This window comes from Egretta garzetta, unplaced genomic scaffold (assembly GCF_000687185.1).
Source record: "Egretta garzetta isolate BGI_Z169 unplaced genomic scaffold, ASM68718v1 scaffold108, whole genome shotgun sequence".
Taxonomy (NCBI): Eukaryota; Metazoa; Chordata; class Aves; order Pelecaniformes; family Ardeidae; genus Egretta; species Egretta garzetta.
In genome coordinates, this window is record NW_009260614.1 from 1,025,473 (window position 1) to 1,037,558 (window position 12,086).

General features: G+C 61.8%; 1 protein-coding gene across 1 annotated transcript in view; it reads right to left on the reverse strand.

Moving 5' to 3' along the window:
• MLXIPL (MLX interacting protein like) overlaps positions 1-12,086 on the reverse strand; it is a 24,992-nt gene that overhangs the window by 7,330 nt on the left and 5,576 nt on the right. Inside the window, exons 2-8 of the mRNA XM_009644950.1 lie at positions 7,339-7,445; positions 7,101-7,183; positions 6,813-6,902; positions 5,723-5,767; positions 5,221-5,419; positions 4,425-4,502; positions 8-70 (exon numbers count right to left, since the gene is read on the reverse strand). Coding sequence (XP_009643245.1) covers positions 8-70; positions 4,425-4,502; positions 5,221-5,419; positions 5,723-5,767; positions 6,813-6,902; positions 7,101-7,183; positions 7,339-7,445 — 665 coding nt within the window. The remainder of the gene's footprint in view (positions 1-7; positions 71-4,424; positions 4,503-5,220; positions 5,420-5,722; positions 5,768-6,812; positions 6,903-7,100; positions 7,184-7,338; positions 7,446-12,086) is intronic.

The window sequence follows — 12,086 nt, forward strand, 5'->3', positions numbered from 1 at the left end:
ATGAAGCAGGGTGGCTCCTGGTAGTCCGGTTGCATCTGCGACGGTGGTGGCCGGTGGCCAGTAAAGAGATCTGCAGGGCCAAGTGAAGACATGAGGGCATGAGGGGACCTTCCCAGCAAGAGGGTGACAAGCCCCAGAGCACGCCGGGGAGCCATACCCCATTACCTGCACTGCTGGGGACTTGCTAGTCCCTCCTTCACCTTGCGGGGCCACAGCATTCCCAGCTCTGCCAGCAGATTTGGCACCCAGGATGTGAAACACACGAGTATGGAGGGGAGAGGCAGCCCACGTGCTTGGGGCCAGCATTGCCACGCACATGGGGACAGGAAAACTTGCCCAGGGGTGCCACCCAAGGGTGGGGACCCCATCCCCATCTTCAGCACCCAGCTGGGTGCCACATGCTCCAGCACTGGGGCTGGTCCCAGGGGGTGCATGGCTGTGCTGCTCCTCCTGAACCAGCCCCGGGCTGGGTCAGGGACCACGACAGCCAGGCTGCGGGGCAGCCATGGTGGGGGGGCTCGGAGGAGTGGGTTACAGCGTCCCTGACTCGTGGGGGACGGTCCCCTGGGGTCATGGCGAGTGCTCATCTCCCCACCCCGGTGGTGCCTTGCGTGCAGCCTGTGGCTAACCACATCCCATGGCCTTCCCGAAGCCGAGCCCCGTGACCTTGCCACGACTCCCTCTCTCTTCCTCTCCCCTTCCCACAACCCCACTCCTTCTGCAGGCTCAGATGCCACAGTGCAAAGGGCTGGCCTGGCACCATGGGCAGCCGCCTCCCATGTGAAATGAGCCCCCCGGGCACACCAGCCCCTACACATGCCTCGGCTCAGTGCTGGTGCTGGCTCTGCCTGTGCCAGCGCTGGCTCGGGCACTGCCACGGGGAGGGTTTTCCCCGTAGAGAATGACTGCAGGGCAGGGATCGGCTGCTGGATGCTTCCCCGTAGGATGGAGCAGCGCTGGCTGGGTTTGCGGGCAGCTGACCCACAGCCCCTGGCACAGGCTCTGCACATGGGCCGCCCCCGGGACACAGGCGCTTGCGCTCCCCCCAGGGAGCACCTAGTCGTGCTCCCAGCCCCATGGCTGCCATCAGCACCACTGCTTTCCGGTCCTGGGCTGCTGCCCGGCAGAACCCCGCTGAGCCCACGTGCTGGCTCTGCCTGTCCGGTGCATGCAGTCGTGCCACGGGCACCGGCAGGGCTGCAGGGAGGCTGCGCTCCCTCCGGGCTGCAGCAGAGGCTCCAGCACCCAGGGTGCCCTGGCTGGGACCCACAAAGGTCTGAGGCCCTTTTGAATCTGCGCCAGAGTAGCAAACGTGCCAGCAGAACGGGATGCCATGGCGCTGAGCACAGTGATGATTCCAGCAGTGCATTTGCTGCCAGCCGAGGGTAATACTGGTGCGAGACGGGGCAGTGCCACTGCTGTGCTGCCCCACTCAGCCCTCCAACCGCCCCTTCCCCTGCCAAGGACACAGTGAATGCCTGGAGCATGGCAGAGCCATCCCTGCCCCTCCATGGCCCAGCACTTTGTGTGGGCCACGTTGCTGCCAGGCAGGGTCTTAGCCTGCCACGCGTACAGCACCCAGCTCCACGCCACCCCCAGCCCCCTGCCATGCCCACGCCAGGCTGCCCCCTGCCACTGGCACTGAAGCTCTGCGGGTATTTATAGGCATTTCTGGTGCCCAGCTCTGCAGATTCAATTCCTCTTGTGTCTCTCACTGTGCTGCAGGGATGGAAGGGGGCTGGCAGCCCCCAGGCACCCCGTCCTGCCTTGCTCCTGCCCCTTCCCCACCCACAGCCCTTGCCCACACTCCTCTCTACTTTGCATCACCCTGACCTGCTCCCAGGCTGTGCAGCATGGCCAGGGCACGTCACTGCTCCAGGGAGAAGAGCCCGTGCGGTCAGCACAGCACCCCTCTGGCATCCTGTTCAAAACTGGGGCTGCTTCCAGTGGGATTGGGGCTACAGAGCCCATTCCTAAACCAGGGACCCTCCAGCATTGGCCCCAGGCTCTGGGAGAGCCCTGCAGCACAGTGGGGTGATGCCACCTCCTGAGATGGCCAGCCCAGCCCCCGGCTCCCCAGTGCCCAGCGCGGGTCCTACCTGGAGCGCAGTGCCAGCGGGGCACTGGGCTGGGCTGCTCCCTCGCCTCTGCCATCAGGACTTCTCCATCCACCCCACACTGTGCTCTGGCACCCGCTGCAGCCACGAGGTGCTTCCTCATTTGGGGATGGGTTTGCACGCGCTGACTGACAGGCACTGAGCTCTGCCACAGCCTCCAGACATGGTGACAGCCCTGTGACCCTGCAGGAGCCCTGCACCAACTGTGGCGGTGCCCACCTTACAGGCTTGCACCACAGTGCTCCGCACGAGGCTGCTGGGGGCATCCCTGCTCCCAAGTCACTAAGAGCCGTCGCATGCCCTGATAGAAAAGTGGCCTTGGGGATGGTAGCTGGGTTGGCTGGCACCCACAGCCCTGGCACCCAACACCCAGCATTCACCCCCATCACCTCTCCCCGCCAGCTCCTGCAGCCCTGTGGTTACGCAGCCCTGGCGGCTGCCCATTGCGTGGGGTGGAGACACCTCTGCTCCTACACCTCCACCCCGCACACCCTTGCCGCCCAGTGCACACCCACGTCTCGCCAGTGCATGCACCACTCATGCGGAGCACTTGGCTGTGGTGGGACCATAACCTCCCCATCGTTGGGGCAAGCTGCTCCATGGAACACCCCTGGAAATGCCACATCGGGGACAAAACTTCCACCCACGAGCCTCTGAGCCCCCCACAGGGTGCTTCCCAGCCCTGGGGCACGCAAGCCTCTCCCCAGCTGTGCTCAGCAGCCTGTGCCTGGGCAGACAACAGCCTGGGATGCTGTCCCTGGCCCCGACTGGGCTTGGGACCCTCCCCAACCCCAGCCGTCCCACCGCGTGGAGCTGCTGGGCATGGGCAGAACAGGAAGGAATGCTTTCCTGTGAATGTAGCGGCTTGCAGTAAGCCCCATGCCATTCTCAGGCAGCACCCTGGGGCAATATGCAGGCCTTCTCCCCAGGAAAAAAAAAGACAACTTGGCTGCTCATAGAAATATATTGGTGGAAATGGGCAGTGCCATGCCCCTTGCCATCTCCTGCTGAGCACGAAGCCGTGCCACGCCAGCAGCACAAACGGCAGCTGGGCCCACAAAGATAGGGGCTGGGGCTGCTGCTGTGACACTGCTGCGGCAAGGAGCTGCTTGAAAGGGGTTGGACCTCTTGGGGGAAGGGACACTTGTCAAGTGTCAGGTTGACCCATTTGGAACTATCCCACCTCATAGGGCACTGGGGGACCAGAGGCAAAAGGCCAGCAGTGGGGACAGACCCTCTTCCAGCAGGGCTCACCCTGGTGGGACCTCTGGCGGGAGCGACCTGAGGAGGGCTGGCAGGAGCTTCCCCACCCCACGCATCCCTGGGGCAGCCCCCTGCCCACCCCAGCACATCAGAGTGCCCCAGCCTGCTCCCCGCCAGCAGCCAGTCTTGCATCACCCTGCAGCTGTATGGCGCAAGCACCCATGTTTCCTCCCACTGAAGGAAGTGGAGACCAGCTGTGGAGCTTGCAGGGTGCTCACAGATGCACAGAGGGATCCAGAGATGCTGGTGCTGCCCGAGCCCACCAGCTACCTGGGGGCTCTGCAGCCACAACCCACACTGGCTCCCTCCCTGCAAAGTTTGCCTAGGCTACCGGCTCCCACATACTGGAGGGCAGAGCTGGTCCTCGGTGCAGCGTGCACCAGTGGTGCCTTGCCCTGGCACATGGGGACACTGCGCTGCATGGCTGGGACCAGGACTTGTCCCAGATGACTCCACAGTGCTCATGGACACTCGTGGCTCAGAGCCTGTATGGCAGCCCCAGGGGAGGAGGCTGCCTTTGCCCGCTTCCCAGCGTTCCCCCCCCACTGGACATCAGTGCCAGATTTGTCTCTGGGCCCTGACTTGTCCCCAGGGGACATAGTCCAGCCCAGCATGGGGTCCCAGCTCTGAGACAGTTCCCTGGGACACAGCAGCACAGAACCTGCTTTCTAGAGGTTTCATCTCTTGGGGGGGGCAATTGTCCTTCCTCTGTCTGCAGCCAAAGTGAGGTGGTTTGGCACCCCTGGAAAGACCCTCTGCTTGTAGAAATCCCCTCCCAAAGCTCCTGTCCAGGCCCTTCCCGACTTGCCATGGCTCTGCCCCGTGCGGGGAGGCATGCCGAGCCCCTGCCCGCAGCCTGCCGCAGCACCCTGGCCCATGCATGGTGCTTTTTCCATGCCAGCGGATGTCCAGTACTTTCTGGCTGCCCCAGAAGCTCCTGCTGCTGCCTGGCCAAGCCTCTGACATCCCCATTTTGGGCTGCTGTGGGGTGCAGAACAAGCTGGGCTGTGTGGGATGTGGTACCACATCGGGGCTGGCTCCTACCTGAGATCTCCATATCATCCAGGCTGGGCTGCAGGGGTGCCAAGTCCGGCTGTATCATGTCAGCATTCCCAACATACGCTGGAAGAGGGCAGAGCTGTGACATCGGGGCCCAGCCACTGCACCCCAGGACCCCACTTCAGGGCTCGTCCCACCCCTGCCCTCCCACCTGCCTGGCTGCCACCCCCCATGGCACCCCAGAATCACCCCGCACCACTGCACCCTGCCTGGCAGCCATGCATGGACAGGGAGGTGGGTGTGCACCCTGTGGGGACCCACGGCCATGCCGTCCCCACCACCCAGCCCACCAGCACCTCTGGGACCTCCATCCAGTGCCCAGGAGCACCAGGGAAAGGCTGATCCTTGGCACAGGACCTGCCTGGTTCTGCAGGGACCTGGCCAGGCAGGGACAACAAAGAGTGGCCACGGAAGGCAGGATCTGCCCACTGCTTGCCCAAGGCTAGCAGCCCTGCCCTGGCAGCTGGTGCAAGGTCCTTCATGGGGCTAGTGCTCCCTGGGCTGCTAGCCCATGCCATCTAGGGCAGCCCAGGCTGGTCTGCAGGGAGCCACCAGAGGAGGGGATGCTCCAGCCCTGCGCAGCATGAGAGCTCTGTTTGGGCAGGGCGGGAGCATCCCCTCCTCCCAGCCTGGCAGGATGGATGTCAGGGGGTCCTGTTTGCCCAAAGGACACAGGCAGCAGCTCTCAGGGGCTAAGCCAAGAGGCACCAAGGTGCTATGGTGCACTCTGCCTGCCTGGACCGCCTCCACATCCTGCTAGAGCATGGTCTGGAGCACCTACCATCCTCAGGGAGTGCCTGGTGGGTGCTGGGTGTCTGTGTCATGGTGAAGAGGGTGTCAGAGATGTCTGAGAGGAAGGTGTCCAAGTCGAAGTGCTGCCTACCCCCCGGCTCCTCTTCCTCATCCCCAAGCAGCATGGGCACCACGTTACAGAAGAGCTGGTTGCACCATTTCTCCGTTGGCCTCCAGACATCCTCATCCTGCATGAGACGGAGCAAAGGAGCCATGTGGGCACCTTGCACAGCTGGGGTCCACGCCTGGCTCCCCAGCTGCCCTCCCAGCAGCTCCCATGCTCCCCGTAGTGTCTATTGTTCCACAGCTTCACACCTGGCCCGTTGGTGCTTCCAGAAGGGTGAACCCAGCATCCCAAGTGCTTGGCATCCCATCCCATTGGGCTTGTCACACCCTGGGGCTTTCACCCACCCTTCTCCCAAGCTGCCCAGTGCAGGGATCTGCATTGCGCCTCCCTTTTCCTCCACCCCACCCTTCCCCCATGGACTCACCCGCTTTGGGCTGGAGACCTCTCCCTCCCGGGTGGACTTGCGAAGCTGGAAGGAGAAGACAGCCTGTGTCACCCCCAGCCAGGGTGGGTGCGGTGCGGGGCAGACGGGACCGCTCAGAGGGAAGTTCCTGGGGGCTCGGCATTGCCACCGCGAGCTCTCATCTGCCTTTACTCTATGGGGTCTGGGCTGAGCGTCTGGTACAGAGGTGAGTCTGACAGTGTGTGGCAGCGTGAGGCTGCCGGCACACTGCCCACCCGTGGCACCCCTGGCCTTTATTGGTCCCAGGTGAGTGGCTGGGAAGGCGGCTGGACCACGCTCCACCCTGTTGCGGTGGGCGGCCAAGGCTGTGGTGCCAGCATGCCTGAGAGTGGGCACCCAGAGCAATGCAGAGCCAACACAGCCTGCCAGGCAGCCTGTGCTGCCGGGGTGAGCCATGGCTGCCAGCAGCCAACCCCAGCCCAGCCAGAGTGCTCTGCTGAGCCGTGGCCCTACTTGGCCCACACCAACATGTGCTGCCAAACCCAGCCCCAGATCGTGCACCATCAGGGCGCAGTCAGCCTAGGTCGGGGTGCCGGAGCACACTGCAGCACCACAGGCAGCTGGGGACAGGGTCACAGGATCATGGAATCGTTTGGATTGGAAAAGCCCTTTAAGTTCATCCAGCCCAACCATTCCCCTAACCCTGCCATCCCACCACTAAACCCTGTCTCTAAGCACCGTGTCTGCCTGGCTTTTAAATCCCCCCAGGGATGGGGACTCGCCCCCTGCCCTGGGCAGCCCCTTCCAGTGCTTGACAGCCCTTTTGGTGGAAAAATTTTTCCTAATGTCCCATCTAAACTGGAGGCCATTTCCCTTTGTCCTATTGCTTGTCACCAGGGAGCACAGACTGACCCCCCCACCTCCCTACCACCTCTCACCAAGCTCCCCTCCATCAGTGCCACGAGGGCAGCCAGCATCCCCCTCCCACGCTGTCCAGAGCCTGCCGTGTCCCACTCCTGGTCAGCCCTGGCTCCACCTTGGGCATGCTGCCGTCCCACCCCACCACCCACACCACCATGGGACAGGGAGCAACACAGGCGGAGCCACTCACCCGCTTCTTGTAGTAGATCCTCCACTTGTGGTACTCCCTCATCACCACCTCTATGCGGCGTTTCCAGTAGTTGCCCTCCAGTACGACAGCCTGGGGGGGCAGGACAGGGGGTCATGGCTGAGCCCCCCAGCCCCCCACAGCCAGGGCTGGTTTCCTTGTGCCAGGTCAGAAACACCTTCTCCAGCAAATCTATGAAATATGAGTTCTGCCCCTGGTGTGTCCCCAGCTCCCATCTCTGCCACCCAGACCGCCTCCAGGCCCAGAGAGCTGCAAGGGACCATGCCCTACCTCTGGTTTTCGGTGCTCATCAGCCTCTGACCCCTCCAGCGGGGTGATGAAGCCACACACAGGGTTCTTCCTCCGCTCCACATCTGCACAGGGGAAAACACAGTTGGCTTTACCCCCGGCTCTGTCCCTGGGCAGGGGAGGGACACGCACCCGTACATTGCTGCCCCGGTGCCAGCCCCATCCCACTCGACATTGCCCAGCACTCAGCAGGCAGAGTGGGGTCTGGTCCTGTACTCACACTGGATGTACCACGCTCTCCAGATAGCGTTGTTGAGACGGATTTTATCCCGGCAAAGCAGCCGCAGGCCCTTGAAATTCTTCCACTTTGGAGACACCAGCTTCCCACTAAAACACCAAGCAAAGGAGAGGCTGAGGTGCACCATCCCAGAGCCCTCCCAGCTCAGGTATCTCCTGAGGGGGCCATGCCTCAAGAGACACCCAGGGTCACCAGCCTGGTGGCAAGTCCAGAGCAGGCACAGCCATGCGGCTCTGCTGTGGGCTGCTTGCCTGGCACCCATGGGAGCACCCACAGGAGCACCCTGAGCTCCTGTTCACACTGAGAGCAGCACAGACCTAAACCAGGAGTTCACAGACCCACACCAGGCTTCTCGAGCCCCTGCAATTAAAGCACAGCACATGGAGGAATTGATTCACTGAGGCTTGGACTCTGGGTCCGAAGTGGGACCCTGCTGCCCCCAACCAGGATGGCTGCATTCCGGCCCTGGGGTACGGGAAGGGAGGTCTCCCACCTGGGTGAGATGCCCAGGGCCACGTATTGCTGTGTCTCTTGCCGCACTGCAGCATTGGGGCAACTATTTCTGCCCTTCCTTTTAACGCCAGGCATGGCTTGGAAATGCTGCCTTCAGCCGGGGGCAGGCACAGGCAGTGGGGTGGGCAGGGCCAGCCACCAGTGTGGGCCTGGTCAAGGTGGGTCAGCAAGCTGCAGGACGGGGGGGGGACATTAAGGGACACTTGTGTGTTCCAAGAGGGGCAGAGAGCAGGACCAGCCCTGGCTGCAGCCTAGTGCTGCCCTGGGCTCATCTCCGCACCCATCCCTGCAAACCTGCACTCCTCTCCCCAGCCCCCAGCCCACGCTGGGTGCCCTCCTCCCCGTTTCCCAGTTCCTGGCGGTGGCCATGTTTGTTCTGCAGCTCGCTGGGGTGGTGGTGATGTCCCTAATGGAGACTGCAGTGCTGCGGGGCAATGCCAGCTGCACGGAGGGGCCTTTTGAGAGCAGGCTGTGGGCTGCACGGCCCAGCCAAGAGCTTGTCCCTTAAAGTTTTCAGTGCTGTTTGGGTCCCACTTATCCTCGGCACATGCTGGGCTGGGCGTAGGGGTACCATGTGTCCCCATTGCCAGTATCTCCCCAGCTGCACCCCAAGGTCCCACCAGGCTGCATCCCCGGGGAGGTGCTGGGGATGAGAGCAGTGCCTGGCTAATGCTTTAAGAAACCACACACTTGTTCAAGCTTGTGAAACCTTCAAGCACCGTTGAACAAAGACTCTGGCCAATTCTGCATTAACCTGCCTGGAAATCTGCCTCCCACTGCATGGCACGGCACGGCACGGCACGGCACGGCACGGCATGCGCAGCACAGCACAGCATGGCATGGCACGGCACAGCACAGCACGGCACACATGGCTCGCTCCATCAGCAGCTGTGCCGGCGCAGCTCGCAGCGTGGCTCACAGCTCCATGTAGCCCAGCAGGCAGGTGGCTTCTCACAGACCGTCGACATTAGAGCCAGGCAGCCGAAATGGGCAGCAGTGCAGGCAGCAAGGCCCCTGTACTGGTCCTGCCTGGCTCTGCGGCCGGAGGGACCATGCCAGGGTGTAGGGGAGAGGAGAAGAGGGTTCTGCCGTCCCATCTCACTGAGGGTACCAGGACTGGGACCCCTCCCAGCTCCAGAGCCTGATGAAGGGACATGCCTGGGAGCGGGTGCTCCCACCCACAGGGGTGGACGGGGACAGTCTCCGGAGGGACACCAAGCCCGAGCCATGGCCCCGGGTGCTGCGGAAGGACCCGTGTTCCCCCACTCCAGCCTGCAGAGAGTTAAGGACTTGGCTATGCGCTGGCCACTCCGCTATCACCAGGATTTTGAACTTTCCCCAGCAGCACAAGGCAAACAGCATGGTGGTGCCAAGTGGAGGAGCCAATGGACAGGACGTGTTTCCCAGGCCAGCAGTCAGATCGGGCCAGTCAAGGCCACCAGGCCACACTCCTTGCCAGTGCCACCCGCCCCAACAGATTAAAGGAGCAGCCGGAGCCTGCCAAATGCAGCCCCCATGCTGCCGACAGGTGCCTCGGCCACGCGCAGGCTGGTGGGGTCTTTGGGCTTCCCCACTCACCGCCTTTATTCCCCATTGACGATCCTGTCAGTCTGGGGGCTTATCAGGCTGGTCTTTGCTCCCTGATTTGCCCTGAAAATGGCCCCACCCTTCCCTGGTATTTTCTCCCTGGGGAGATGGATGCAAACCCCATGCTGAGCCCAAGTGAGGTTTGGGATGCCCGGAACAGGCTGGGGGCCCTGCTGCCCCATGCTGCTGCAGTGGGGACACAGCCGAGGGGTCTTGGTGCCATGGGGCGAGGTGTGGGGCAGCTCTGACGCTGCTTCAGCCAGTGTTGCCTTATTTGCACTGTGATTCATTCAGTCCCTCCAGAAGCTTAAGGTGTCGCAGACCCTGCTTTCAGGGCAAACTGAGTATTTTGCTCTCCATCGACAGCAAGAGGAGGGGGAGGAACGATCTGCGAGATGCAGGGCTCCATGAAGAGAAGGGGGTGGCAGCAGGAGGGGTCCTGCGAAGCTGAGGGTCCTCCGGCAGGTCCGAGTCTGCTCAGCCTTCCCAAGCAGAGTGGGAGCGGGATCCCTCCTTGCACGCTGGACTGCCAGGACACAGCTTGGCCCTGGAGTGGCTGGAGGAGGACAGCCAGCCTTTCCTGGGGGTCCTCAAAGCTCACATTCGATTTCTCACAAATTTTGCTGCCAAAGTCATGGGTTTTTCTTGAATTTTTATGTTTTAAAATCCAGAGTCTGGGAAAGAAAGTTAAAAAACTAACCACAATTTTCCTGAAAAGTGCCACCAGGCAAAACCCAACTGTGCTCAAATCTGACTTCAAATCCCTGTTCTCTGACTGAACTTTTTTCTCCACCGCGTTGTGCTGAGGAAGAGGCTGCTGCCCCATCCCGGCTGCTGGCTGGCTGCCCGGCCGCTGCAGGGAGCAAGCTCTGCCCCGGCAGGTGCTGCAGCCACCGTGGGCGCGTCTGGGGCGATTGGAGGGCAGCGCTGTGGCGAAGGTGCTGACGGACCGTGCTGGGGATGAGATGGGGACCTTGGGAAATGGCAGAGAAAAAGTGTGCAGCTCCCTGCCGCCAACAGCGGCGCAGCCACACTGCAGCGTGGGTGGGCTTGACCCAAGCACAAGTCTCCCCCCTCGCCGGACCTGTTATTGCCCATCATGCCGATAATCCATAGCAGAAGCTGCCTGACCCACCGCAAAGCCCCGTAGGGATCTGCTCAGCCAGCGCTGCCATCAGCACTGAGCTCTGCTCCCGTGGCCGGAGCGCCCCGCTTCCAGCCAGGGCACAGTCTGCCTTGGCTCTGGATGAGACCAAAGCCTCATCAAGCGGTGGGGGTGGACCCAGCAGCCGCAGGCTGTGGCCACACCGGCATTAGCCCCTTCCAGAGGGTCTGCGCTAGTGCAGGGGGCTGTGGCCAGTGCTGGTGAACAGCAGTGAGCTGAGGTGAGCGGTTTGCCAGGAGGGCAAAGGGAAGTGCAGGCTAATCCTGAGGGATGGATGGCATGGGCTGAGGGCTGGGTTTGTCCAGCCCTGAGCAGAGGAGGCTCAGAGGGAATCTTGTCACCACGTACCAGTAGCTAAAGGGTGGCTACAGGGAAGATGGAGACTCCCTTTTCATAGGAGTCACATGGAAAAGATAAGGGGGAATGGGTACAAGTTGATCCTGAGAAGATTCCAACAGGACATGAGAGGAAAATGTTTCCCCATGAGAACAGTCATCCATTGGAATAATCTCCCCAGGGGAGGGCTTGACTCCGCCACATTGGACATTTCCAAGCCTCAGCTGGACAGGGTGCTGGGCCATCTTGTCTGGGCTGGGCTCTTGCCCAGAAAGGTTGGACCAGGTGATCCTTGAGGTTCCTTCCAACCTGTGATTCTGTGATTCTATGATAGGCTGAGAGAAGGAAATGGAGAGAGGGCAGCTCAGCGTGTGCAGCTCCGGGGTCCCTGCCTGGGTGCCTGCTGCCCCTGTGCAGCAGTGCTTAAGGCACTGCCAATGAGAGAATCAATTTGAGAGCAGGGCAAAGCTATAGCAGCAATTCCCCTTCTTCTGGGAAAGCCTCAGAGGCTGCCATCAGCTTGCCAGGAGGAAGAATTCGTACCAAATCGGCATGCCAGGGTGTAATCAAAGCCTGCCTTGTTTCAAATCATGAGAAGGGCAGAGTTAATACCCCACGTCACTTACCGGCCTCATGCCCCTACCCACTAAATCTCCCCTCTGTGTATTTGCAGGAGAGAGGAGGAGGTGAATCCACATCACGCCCTGGGAACAGCTACAGGAGGCTCCTTCTGAAGCACGCGATAGACCGGTGCAAGGTAAGACCCTGGGCATCTGCAGTTTGCAGTTCCCACCATTGCCCAGTCTGTCCCCCTTGTGGAAGGTTCCCCGGGCCAGTCACCCAGCGGATGGCACGTGAGCCCCGCAGGGCAGTGGCACCGCTGCGATGGGCAGAAAGCTCACTCAGCTGGGGAGATGGTGCTCAGCTGAGAGCGTGAACCATTCCAGAAGGGGCTCGGCTCCACATGCTCAGCTTTTTTGGTGAACTTGGGGGAGCGATGTGTGCTGTAGGGAGGTTGACCCACGGCAGAAACAGCAGCCCAAGGAAGGGCTTCGAGAAACACAGCAGGTTGCAGGAGAAGAAGGAGTGGAAGAGAATAATTAAGCCTTTGGCAGGGATGGTGCTGGAA